This window comes from Sus scrofa, chromosome 15, assembly GCF_054392235.1.
Source record: "Sus scrofa isolate SSC_HxYL_T2T_F1_AM1 chromosome 15, Sscrofa_HxYL_maternal_Yorkshire_Landrace_v2.0, whole genome shotgun sequence".
Taxonomy (NCBI): Eukaryota; Metazoa; Chordata; class Mammalia; order Artiodactyla; family Suidae; genus Sus; species Sus scrofa.
In genome coordinates this window covers 66,475,320-66,487,926 of record NC_139397.1, presented here as the reverse complement: position 1 = coordinate 66,487,926, position 12,607 = coordinate 66,475,320, and the positions used below count along the sequence as shown (strand labels likewise).

General features: G+C 45.8%; 1 protein-coding gene across 45 annotated transcripts in view; it reads right to left on the bottom strand.

The window, feature by feature from the left end:
• FUT10 (fucosyltransferase 10) overlaps positions 1-12,607 on the bottom strand; it is a 429,533-nt gene that overhangs the window by 307,868 nt on the left and 109,058 nt on the right. For 19 of the 45 annotated variants that reach the window (XM_085000142.1, XM_085000149.1, XM_085000150.1 and 16 more), the window contains one exon: positions 7,022-7,154. The exons of 25 other annotated variants lie outside the window; for them this stretch is intronic. In XM_085000142.1, the coding sequence (XP_084856268.1) occupies positions 7,128-7,154 (27 nt within the window). In that variant the 3' untranslated portion in view covers positions 7,022-7,127. Of the gene's footprint in view, positions 1-7,020; positions 7,155-12,607 lie in introns of those variants that run through there. One more of the 45 variants, XM_085000155.1, reaches the window with a different exon arrangement.

The following is a 12,607-nucleotide window of genomic DNA, read 5'->3' as shown; positions in this document are numbered from 1 at the left end:
GTTTTTGAGGAACGTGCCATCCCCCAGTGTCCAAGATCATATCTTTTCTGTCATCTCTTCGGGACTGCTGCTTTTCCAACCTCAGCACCACCCCGGTTGTAATCCTCCCTTCTCTCTGGGGCTAAGAGTTGTGAGCATTGTGGGGGTTCTGCCCCAGTCATACTATCTCTGAATGTGGCACAGAACTGATACTCGATTCCAGGTGGGCTCTGACCAATACAGAATAAAACTGGATGATCACTGCTGACATTTTTTACTCTGTGTACTTTATATCTGAGCATGCAAACACAATTGTGTCCACTTTTTTAAAGAACCGTATTGCACTGCTGACTCACACAGAACCTAGAATCAGTAAGACTGGCTGCTAAGAAATGTGTGTGTCTTCTAACTCTTCAGCCCCAGGCTCTTTCCAATCTGTGGAGTCTCCTTCCTCTGGATTCACTGACATTGGGAAAAATTAAACTGGTGGGGGCAGTAGCTGTGGCAGCCAGGATGCACGGCATAAAATGACCTCTAGGTCTCCTCTTTTGCTCCATCTAACTCTGCCTACTTTATCCTAGAAATTTGATTAACACCTTCCCACTCTGTGAAGCTTTAAAGTGCTGAGTTATCATCTGCCTATTTTCCCCCTCTAATGTTTAAAAAGAAATCAATGGATGGCAGCTTATGTTTCTGTCCCTTGCTTCCCTTGTCAGAGGCGAATCCCACAGTTCTGAGTGAGAATGGGCTGTGTGCCTGACCAGCAGCCTCTCTGGCTGAGGGTGGGACCACAAAGAAAACTCACGTTTCCTTCTCACTGCCCAGCTCCCCCTTGTGAAAATTAAACCATGTGGTGTGGAGGATAAATCTTTTTCATATCCAATCCTTTATGGGTTCTACTGGTGTTCTTCTTTACTCTTTATCTTCTGAAATCAACAGGGACAAATCATCAAATGAGGCACTCGGATACAGTGGATTGTCGATGTGATAAGGGTTTAAATCCACCGATTACTGGCTGTAGAATCTTGGGAAAGCCGCTCAACTGCCCTGTGACTCATTTTCCCATCTGAAAAATGGAGTGAATAATAGGGGCTATGTCCAAGGCACACTGTCAGCGTGACATGCAGTCACATGCGCAAAGCCCTGGGGCACACAGTGAGCATCGTGTAAGGATGAGCTTCCATATGGAGTTAAAATTAAATACATAAATTCAGAGTTCACTCCCAATTATCTGGAGGCATATTATCTGCTCTGTGTTTTCCCCAGGAGAGGAGAAACAGTGTGATATAACAGGTCCTGGAGTCGGACAGATGAAAAATAGTATCTGAGCTCAACTACTTATCTCAGGTAAGCCTCATCTTTCTCATCTGCCAAATGACAATAGTAACATCTCCTGCACAGAGCTGTTGAGGGGATCCAGGTGATGTAAATCTTCACAGTGCTCCATACAACACCTACTGAATCCATAGCTTCCAATGCAATGTGCATCCTTGGTTACAGAAGATAGTTCTTTGAAGATGAGAATTTCTTCATCCTAATCCCACCAAAAGACTTCAGCTCCTGGCTTACCTTCTAACAAGAGGCCTTTCTTTTGTCCTGGCCACACAGGTTTCACTGTCACCTAGGCATGAAGTCCTCGGGGCCCCATCTTTCCCTTCCAGCCCTGGGAACTTCTCAAGGTCTTTACAGCATGGTATCTCCACTGAAGTTGACTCTCTCTGCCAAGAGCCCAGCCATCACTCAGAACTCTCTTCCAAATCCGGTGTCCATGAAGTAACCCCTTCCCAATGACTATGGGCTTACTGGTTATACTTTCTAATTTGTTCATAGTTAGGGCTTTCTATAGAGGAGACCAGGAAGAACAGCAAGAGGGCGGGCACATCAGGCACTGAGACAGGATCGGCAAGAGTGGGAAGTGTGGTATTTCACAGGCAACTCACTCAGTCATGAAAGCAAGTTGCCAAGGAGCCCATGTGACTGGTGGGTGCAGAATTCTTTGACTGCCTCAGAAAAAAACAGCATTACACAAGTACAATATCATATAGCTGACTGCACCAAATTTTCTCAAGATGACTTGATGATAAGAGTCTGCAGCTATACTTGCAAAACAACAGAGCTAGAAGTACCTCTGGGATCACTTTTTCCACATGTCTCCTTTTACATGTAAATAAACAAAAATGAAATGACTTGTCCATGGTCACAAAGATAAGAAATGACAGAATGTGGTCTAGTGCCTTGTTCCAACTTTTGGTCTATTTTTCTTTCCTCTGCATCACACAATCACATATTTTGCTGAACTTTAGGATTGACTTTCTGAACAACACTGGTGCAGATTTTTTTTCTTTTTTGGCCACATCCACAGCATGCAGAAATCCCTGGGCCAGGGATTACTGCACCACAGCAGTAACCCAAGCCATAGCAGTAATACAGTGATAATGGTGGATCCTTAACCCACTGAACCACCAGGGAACTCCCTCTCATTTCTTGATTTTAGCCCTTTATGATACACTTAGAGAAAAGAATGTTTACAGAGAGTACCTCTGAGTGTAAAACCAAGGGCAAAAATTTTTCTAAGAGCTAATCCAGAAGCTAGTCTTGCCCAAGAAATGCTCTCACTATCTGCCATCCTTGAATCATTCAAAATGAATCTGTGCCCTTCTTCACCTAATTTTCCAAGTAAATATCATCCGTCACCTTGAAGCAGGTCATTTCCTGCTGACAGTCTCTGACAAGGCTCTGAGCAGTCAGTTTTTACCACCTGGTCATTCATTGGTAGAAAGGCCCTATACCCCAATTCTTAATTGCTTCAACAAATGGCTTCCATGGGTGATTAAACATCAGGGTAAATCGCAGCACTTGCTGAAAGTAGCTCTTTGTGCCACTACTCCCACTCGTCCCCTGAGTGCCAGGGACGTTGAATGAAAAGTCCTGAGAACAGTGACGGTCACGAAGAGGTATGAAGGTGCAGGGGACTACGTTCCCAGACCCTCCTCAGTTCTCTTTCTGAGAGCAAGTGACTGTGTGAAGGATGCACACATAAGACAAGCGTAATGGGGAAAAGCTTCAGGCTTGACAGGGAAGAATTAGATGGAGTCCCAGCCACAATTAAATAAAGGTCAGTTAGGAAGCTTCAAATAGGGAGATACTTAAAGGGGATTTGGGGGCACAGCTCTTGGAGGAATGGTCTCCTAGGGGTCATGTTATGTCCACATCACTCCTTAGGTCTGCCTTTTTTTTTTTTTTTTTCTTCTTTTTTTTTTTTTTTTCTTTTTTAGGGCCGCATGCACGGTATATGGAAGTTCCCAGGCTAGGGGTCTAACTGGAGCTGTAGCTGTCGGCCTACACCACAGCCACAGCAATGCCAGATCCGACCTGCATCTGCAACCTATACCACAGCTCACCGCAACGCCAGATCCCAGACCCACTGAGCCCCACTGAGCGAGGCCAGGGATTGAACCCATATCCTCATGGATACTAGTTGGATTCATTTCTGCTGTGCCACAAGGGGAACTCCTAGGTCTGCCTTTCTATACTGGCACCATGTTTGCCTGCCCAGCTCTCTGGTTTTCCTGGAGGCTGGAACCCCATTCCCTCACTTCCAGTCCTCACCTATAGAGTTCCCTCACAAGCAGCCCTGTAACTCTAGCCCAGGTTGACTGGTTAGGCCTTCACTGTCAATCTGAGGTAAGCCAATCAGAGCACCTTCCTACAATTTTTGGACTTGAGGCCAGAGCTTAAAGCCCATATCATTTCATTGCCCAAAGCACATGCTTTAATGCTCGGAGCACTCTTTCTGCCTTGGCTTTGGGGGAAATGGAGGCAGCCAATTTGCAGAAAGAAAATGAGAGAGAAACGGATGAAAAAAAGAAAATTGAAGACAGAGATGGCTGTGATGGTTGGTATTGTTTGTGCCAGTTGTTCCTGGAACCCACCTGCAATTCTCACCTCAGATTCCATGAGACCTTCTGGCATCTGAAGAGTAAGTGCCTTTTTTCATTAAGCTAATTAAGAAACTGTCACTGCAAACAAAACATCCTAACAAGTGTGTTTCCTTCTTTTCTTTGATACTGCCTTTATGGTGGGTCATTTAAGTCCAGGAGAGCTCCTCTCTTTTCTTAAGTAGTATGTGGGTTGTGGTTAGAGACGAGGTTCCTGGGTGCCTTGCAATCTCTCTCCCTGTCCACAGAATCTCACTTAACCTGTAAGATACCGTCACATGACTGTGCCTTCTCACAAAAGAGTGGTCTCAGGATAGCTGGACTTCTTACTCAGTCACTGGATTTCCCCGAAGATGTTATTGAAAGTCCTGGAACATCACTTCTGCTGTATTTTTTGTTTGTTTGTTTTGTTTTTTTTGTTGTTGTTTTTTCAACAGCATATGGAGGTTCCCAGGCTAGGGGTCTAATCGGAGCTGTAGCCACTGGCCTATGCCACAGCCACCAGCAACGCCAGATCCGACCCGCGTCTGTGACCTACACCACAGCTCAGGGCAACGCCAGATCCTTAACCCACTGAGCAAGGCCAGGGATCGAACCCAAAACCTCATGGTTCCTAGTCGGTCCATTAGCCACTGCACCACGGTGGGAACTCCACTTTTGCTGTATTATATTGTCAAGCCAAGTGACTAAGACCACCCCAATTCAAGAAGAAGGCAACAGACTCCACTTCTCAGTGGGGAAATGGCATACCTGTGCACAGGGGGGAAAGTTAGTGGTAGCCATATTAGAGACAAGCTACAAAGCATTTCTTATTACCTACTGAAAACACAGAGATCTCCTAAGAAAACAGCTCTTCTACCAGTCTGCCACATCTCAGCCTTAATGTCACTTCCTCCAGGAAGTCTTCCTTGATTCCCAAAGACTATATTAGGGATCCCTTCTGAATGTTCACATAATTGCTATAACCCTTTACTAAGATGACTTGTTCAACATTCCACTATCCATCTCCTTGACTCGCTGCTACTGAGAATGTCTGTCTTGCTCACCACTGCACCCCTATCACTCAGCATAATACCCGCACATGGTGCAAGTGCAGTAAATGTTTGGCCAATCATGGAAGTCTACTGGAGTTATCCTTTGGGTTCAAGAATCCGGACTGAATCCTTGGTCTCTGTCTCCCTCTTCTACTGATCTCTTTAACTTCCCATTAGCCATACAAGAACATCTGTTTTCAGGTTAATAACACTATCAGGACTTGTCCTCAACCGATTTTTTTCTGCCACAGAAAAAAAGTCCTGGGCTGCAGTAGTGATTATCATGCACAAGAGAGAAGTAGGGTGGGGGCGTAAGCGGCTCTTGAAAATGAGTCTACCGCGATGCACCAGCCAGGAGCTTAATAGGGAGCGTGATCTTCAATTTGCTGAGTGTAGCTCAACAAGGAGCTTGAGCTGGGCTTGTGACATGCCATTTCTCAGAGGGTTTCAGCTGCTGCTGCTGCTGCTACAGGGAAGGATTGATGACTCTGATAAGAGATTTGAACACAGCCCTCTTAAAAAACAGAGGGGCTGGGGTTGTTGGGCTAATTGGAATTGCAGGCATGTGTATGTGCATGCCATACATAATCATGCATGTATATTACAGACGGAGAATAGAAGGGTAGAATATTTGAAGATAAAGCAAAAGCCAAAAGGACAAAGGCAACAGGCAATCTAATCCACTTAATAGGTCAAGGAGCTCGAAGCTGAGCTGCAAATGCATCATTTGATAACGGTAATGAAAAAGACAGCAATCTATATCTACAAATAGCATTAAAGCAGATTTGGTTTAGAGGCCAAACTAAGTTGATGTGAAATTTACGAGACTGGCTGTCTCTCGAATATGCCTGGCAGGGGCCGGGGGTAGCGCGTTCAGTTCCTTCTTTTTTCCGTTTGGAGCTCTTGGTGAACTAGGTCTTATTTCCAAGGTAGGTTTTCCTGATATGTGAGACTTTGTTTTGTTTAAATGACAATTAAGCGTTTTGCCACCCAAGTTTATTTTAATGCAGAGGATGCCAATTTTATAGGAGGTGAGGCCTATTTAGAGTCCCTTTTGGGTATTTCATTTCGTTTCCCTATCCAGTCTCTGTAGGTCTCTCGCGCTCTCCCTCCCTCTCTCTCTCTCTCGCTCTCGTTCTCTCTCTCTCTCTCTCTCTCTCTCTCTCTCTCTCACACACACACACACACACACACACACACACACACACACACACACAGTTCAAAGTTGCAGGTGGCTTGAGCTGGAATTTGCAGTAAAACATGTCTCTGAATCATGACTTAGCAGCTGGTCCTAGAAAATGTCTGAAATGTGGGTTCAGATGTTTTAGACAGTGTGTTCTGTGTCTGCAAAAACCATTACAATATTCCTGTGCAAAAGGCTGTTGGAAAGGTGCTTCATTTTCAACTAACATTCTAATATATCCTCCACAGTAATCGCAATGCACTGCATTGCAAAATATGCAGGATGCATTAAGCTTTTTCTCCTTACGATGCTTCAGTCAATATCAGGTAGCACTTACAAAGGGTAATGAAGTCTGCTTTCAATACAGCAATGTCCCTACAATTATGTGCTGACTGACCTTCACTTTGTGCTGCGCCGACAATGAAAGGGGACCCTGATGTACTGTACAGAGCAGAGCATGTGCAACTCAGATGGCTGGGAAGGAAGCAGTAAGCTTGTTCCTGCAGCACCTGATGCCAGTTTCACTCTAGACTTGCTCCTAATTCTAGAGTGACAGTAGATGCAATCGGAAGTTTAGGAAGTTTAGGGAAGGATTTTGTGAAGACAGTTTTTAATACACCCCAGGATTTAGGTCTTCACCTGCTTTGTGAGAAATGTTATAATAAGGGAAGTCCCTTCATTGCCTTATTCCACACATGGAACCTAAGCAAGATGCTAAGGAAATATTCTGTATAAGACGTGACTACAGAGATAAATTCTCATCCCTCTTTAATTTTCCTGGTGTCATTTGTAGGTCTTTCTGCTTTGGTTAAGGTACATAACTGCTGTAATAAATAGACTCAGAAGTACTTAGTGATTCAAGTACAACAGACACATTTCTCACTCACCTAACAGCCCAGTGCAATCTTAAGCCCTCGTGGTTGGTGGGGATGGTGTGGAATGCTTTGCTCCACACAGTCACTCAAAGATCTAGGTTGATGGAAGATTTGTCCATTACATATGAGTCTCCATCCCGGTCAGCTGGAAGGGAAAGGAACATGGAAAAGCCCACATGAAAGGCTGCATGAGTGATGGTCCCATTACTCCTGCTCACACATTCTTCTGGCTAGAGATCAGCCAGATCAGGCAACGAGGGAGGCTGGGAGATGTGCCAGGAAGAAAAGGATGAGGATTATGGTGAGCAGCTAGCTATCCCTGTCACACTCCCATTCACCTTGTTCTTTTTCTTTTTCTTTTTTTAAATCTTATTTTATGGCTGTACCTGCGGTATATGGAAGTTTTTGGCCCAGGAATTGAATCCAAGACACAGCTGCCACCTATGCTGCAGCTGCAGCAACACTGGATCCTTTAAGCCACTGTGCAGGGCCAGGAATCAAACTCGCACCTCCACAGCGACCCAAGATGTTACAACTGGGTTCTTAACTCACTGCGCCACAGCAGTCTCCTGAGGAAGGAAGATCCCGCCTCCTTCTCTTAATGGTGGAGTTCTCGGTTTCACAAGGTCTCTCTCAGTCTTATAAGAGGACTTGATTCCCCCACCTCCAACCCCAACTCAGACACATTCAGGACACAACGACTGTTATCTATGGAAAACTCTCACACGTCCAGCCAAAATTCATCATTTAAATTCAAGACTGAGATTTTTCAAAACCCTATTGCACATCTCTCTGATGATCAAATGAGCACCTCAGATGTAACATGTGTTCTCTCGCCTCATCTGTAGGATGGAAACAATCATAGTATCTATTCATAAGGCTGTGGTGAGGATGAAGTGAATGGATATGTGTAAGCCACTCAGAAACCTGCTGGTACACAGTGGAGGCTTAATCGATGTTGGCCATTATTATTCTTTTCCTTCCCTCCTTCTTCTCCCACAAATCTGTCCCCTTCCCCTGTTTCACAGCACCCACCTAACAGACCAAGCTCAAAGCCGTATTTGTCTCCTTTTCAGCTCTCACCTCCGTCCAGTGACTGTCACCTATCACTGACTCTCAGAGTTGCCACCCGATCTTCACCCTCACTGTCTGCTCACACGCAGATACTCAGTCCCTCTCAACTGAACTACTGCATGATCCTGCTCAGTGACCCCAGCACCGTTCTCTGATTTCTCCTCCCTCTAACTCTCCCTCTACTGCCAGAGCTCATATCTTTAAAATATTCTAAACTGTGTTCCCAAATACTTCAATGGCTTTTTATTATCAACAAGTATGAAGACCACAATCCTTAGAGCTGAAAAAGTGAGTCAAGGGTGTTCCTGTCATGGCTCAGTGGTAACGAACCTGACTAGTATCCATGAGGACGTGGGTTTGATCCCTGGCCTCACTCAGTGGGTTAAGGATCTGGCGTTGCCATGAGCTGTGGTATAGATGACAGAAGGGGCTCAGATCCCACGTTGCTGTGACTGTGGCATAGGCCAGAGGCTACGAGTCTGATTTGACCCCTATGGAAACTTCCACATGCTGCAGGTGAGGCTCTAAAAAGACCGCCCCTGCCTCCCAAAAAATTAAATTAAAACAGCCTTAAGAAGCTTTTAGAAAGAGCCTCCATTAGCTTGCATTTGTGTAACAAAAAGATCCACCTTCCCATAGTCTTAGCTGCAGATTCCTGAAGAGAATATTAAAATCTAGATGCAATTAAAAAAAGAAGAAAACAAATGCGAACAGCCTTGAAATCGATCCTGGTTTGACACTCCCTGCCTCTCCTGCTTCATTCCAACCATCCCCATTCCTCACACCGTTCACCCTCTGTGTCTTACTGATTCCGGTCCTTGTACTGAGAAGGCCTACCCTGTTCTCCTTCTAAGTCTTAGACTCATCATCTCCAGCTCAGATGTCACCTCATCGGAGCAGCTATCCACCTCCACTCAGAATTCATCTAGTCAATCTCCATCCACCCAGCATTTCATTCATCCCTCTATCACTTATCAATTACGACTTGTCTTAACATCCATGGAGCCTGTCTTCTCTCTTCGACTGAGCCGTTGAGTGTCCCCAAGCAGTTAGCCTCACCACCCTGATACTTTAACTTAATGTTTAAATTTTCTCAGCTTGCCAGGGTATAAACATGGAACAGGAACTGCCTTGAGCTGGGCTTGTGTATTCCCTCTTCCCCACTGGGCGGTGGCTCCCTTAACAATGTGGAGCAGATTCGGTCAACTTTCAGTACCCGTTGAATACCAGAAAGTCTCATGATCTCTTTTAGACACCTGCTGCTGCTGCTGCTGCTTCTTCTTCCAGCCTGACACCCCCTCAAGTGTTGAGAGGTGAGGGGAGGGATATGGACCAGTGCGACCGCATGTCAAAGGGCTCCTTCCAAACTCACTCTGCTTCAGCCTTGCTCCACCAGTGCTGGGAGCTGCCAAGTAGGCAGTGGGATGGTGTTCACAGAGGAAGGTGGCTTTACCCCAGCACCCTCCTCAACTGAGGACCTCCCCCAGAAGGGTGCCACCATCTCCAGTGCCCACTGGGCAGGCTCACCGCTGCTCCTCAGTTACCTGGTTGCTTCACATACAGCCACTAGGACCTCTAAAGTCCTCTTCTGCACCCTCTAAGGGCAATGAAGGACTGGATGAGGTGTGAGTTGTCCCATCTTTTCCCCAAACGCCTCCTATTACAACCTGCCAAGTCTGCTAGCCTGGCCTCCTCCACTGGGCCCTTCCTTCTCAGATAGCTCTAGATCCAAACTCTTAAGTTCTCAAACCTCAGGGCACATGTGAGATTCTGGGGCTGAAAAGGAAAGGTAAGCCCTGCCCTCAGACTCCACCACACTCCTCCAGTAACCCTGAAAACAGTCACCGTGAGTGGAACTGACACCCCAGCACATGCCCAGGCCAGGGATGAGCTGCCTATCTCCATGTCTTCAAGTTCCCACCAGTCTGTCAGAGAAATTCCCTTAGAAGTCCTCTTGCTTGGCTTGAAGGATGGGAGGCAATAGCCTCTCACCTGGGACGCTGTTGTTCACTCAGCTAAGACTCTCTCTCCTGCCAGTGGATGGTGGGGGTGGAGCCAGCCCACCTCTGGTCCCTCCCAGTGAGCCCTAGAGAGGCAGCACTGGCCTCACTGCTCCTGTGTTTTTGGAATGTGGTGTATATAGGCTCTTTCTTGAGCTTTGGGCCTTGGCTCCAAAAAAAAAAAAAAAAAAAAAAAAAAAAAAAAAAGTGACACACCATTAAGTGTCTTATAAGAATGTATGGTTCTGTTGACCTTATTACTGTTTTTATTTTTATTTTTTCTTCTTATAGCCACACCTGTAGCATATGGAAGTTCCCAGGCTAGAAGTCAAATTGGAGCTACAGCTGCCGGCCTACACTACAGCCAAAGCACGTGGGATCTGAGCCACATCTGTGACCTACACCACAGCTCACAGCAATGTCAGATCCTTAACCCACTGAGCGAGGTCAGGGATTGAACCTGCATTCTCACAGACACTATGTTGGGTTCTTGACCTGCTGAGCCACAATGGGAACTCCCTTATCGCTGGTTTTTTGTCTTTTCTAGGGCCATATCCGCAGCATATGGAGGTTCCCAGGCTGGGGGCGAATCAGAACTGTAGCCACTGGCCTACGCCAGAGCCAGAGCAAAGCGGGATCCGAGCAGCATCTGCGACCTACACCACAGCTCATGGAATGCCGGATCCCTAACCCACTGAGCAAGGCCAGGGATCAAACCTGAAACCTCATGGTTCCTAGTTGGGTTCCTTAACCACTGTGCCACGAAGGGAACTCCTATCACTGTTTTTAGAACATGTTTTCTAAATGCACTTCCTCCCACAGAAACTGGAAACTCCTGAAAAGATTTTATCATCTACATTTTGATTCACCCTTTCTCTGCAGGGACCTCAGCACTTCGTGGATGTTCAATAAATGTCCAATATGCTATTTTCTAATCTCCAAAAAAAAGTTAAAGTACCAGGATCAGGAGATGCTAACTTCCTTATTTTTTCAGAAGGTGAAACTCAGGTCCCAAAAGATGAGGTCACCTATCCAAAGGCACACAGCTAGTTGGAATTCCATTTCACATACAAATTTCTACACTTAATAGTACAGCAGAAGCAGAGGCAAGCCAAGCAGATTTGATGACTGGCCTTTGGAGAGAAGAAAGTGGGTAATGGAAAACCCTGAACAAATTCCAAAAGTTAATTTCTGCAGATGAAGCACATTTTTCATTCCCTGGTCTGGGCGGCTTTGCCAGTGTGTGCTGTGACTAATTCCTGTTGGCCCAGCCTAGGCTTCCTGTTTGCAGGGCAGCGTGGCAGATTTGTTGGTATAATCTGGCTTTAATTCATTGCAGGCTGATCCTGGAAACCAGAGGCTCTGTCATGTCTTCATTGCAACATTAACTCCATTTTTCTTGCTTGGCTCCCTCTATTAATAAGCAGAGGCCACTCAATAGGGCAATCCTAGCTGCCCACTCAAGGTGACAGCTAGAAGTAGAAAGAATTCTTCTCACCAACCCTCCTATTTTTTCCAGGAAGAGTAGTGATTTTGTTCTCATATCTCTCGAGTGGATCTAAAGCTGAGAAACTCATTCAAGATAGCTTAAAGGTTTCTTGGTAAAACAGAAATTCCAGGGTAGGCTTCCAGAGAAGGGGCAGGTCCTCCAGTGCCACCTGATGACTGGGATTCAGAGTGGCTACAAGAATGTTGTCTAAGCCCCAGCTGTATCCAACTAAGCTCCTTCTAGGAAAGCGCGGAGCCGTTGGAACCTGAGATATTATCCACGGAGGATTTTCCTCTGCTTTGCCTGAAGGCACAAAAAAGCAGTACTCTTATTCAGAGATCTCAGAATAAGGGTGGAAAGGAAGAAAGGTGAAAAGCAGAAGTCTGCAGCTGTGGGCAAAGTCCTCCATATATGGGCGGATTTGCACAGGCACTCAGGAAAGCCTGTGATGGACAGTGGTCTCTGGGCACAGATCCTTTGGAGGGGGCAATTCATGAGTCAACAGCCTTTCAGCAGAGGTACCTATATGGCTGGCTCACCTTCATATATTGGGATAGGCCTCATCTAAAAATCTACCCAAGCCTAAAGCCATCCTTGGCAGAGAAATAGAAGTCAAACACATTGTTCACTGCTAAGTCCTTTGCCTCACCATGAACTAATTAGCACAGCCAGGGTGATCTAGGCACCAGCTGGGTACTCTGTATGGTACACCCACACCAACTCTATGAAGGGAAAACAGTACCCAGTGAACGGCAGTGGGACACCCACAAGACATGGGGAGAAAGGGAGAGGGTATTTCCCGGAGGAAGGAGTGCTGGGCAGACATCTATACATCAGTACAAACCCCCAGACACTTTTTAATTTATATTCTCAAACTTAATCATTAACATATTATTTAAGATAACTGTGATATTTCACCTAACGTCTAGTTATTTTATGTAGCCTATTGGACATAATGTTCACATATATTATACTCCCCCAAACATTGTTAGGCTTACAACACCTGGGAATTGTACACCCTGACTACCTTCCAGC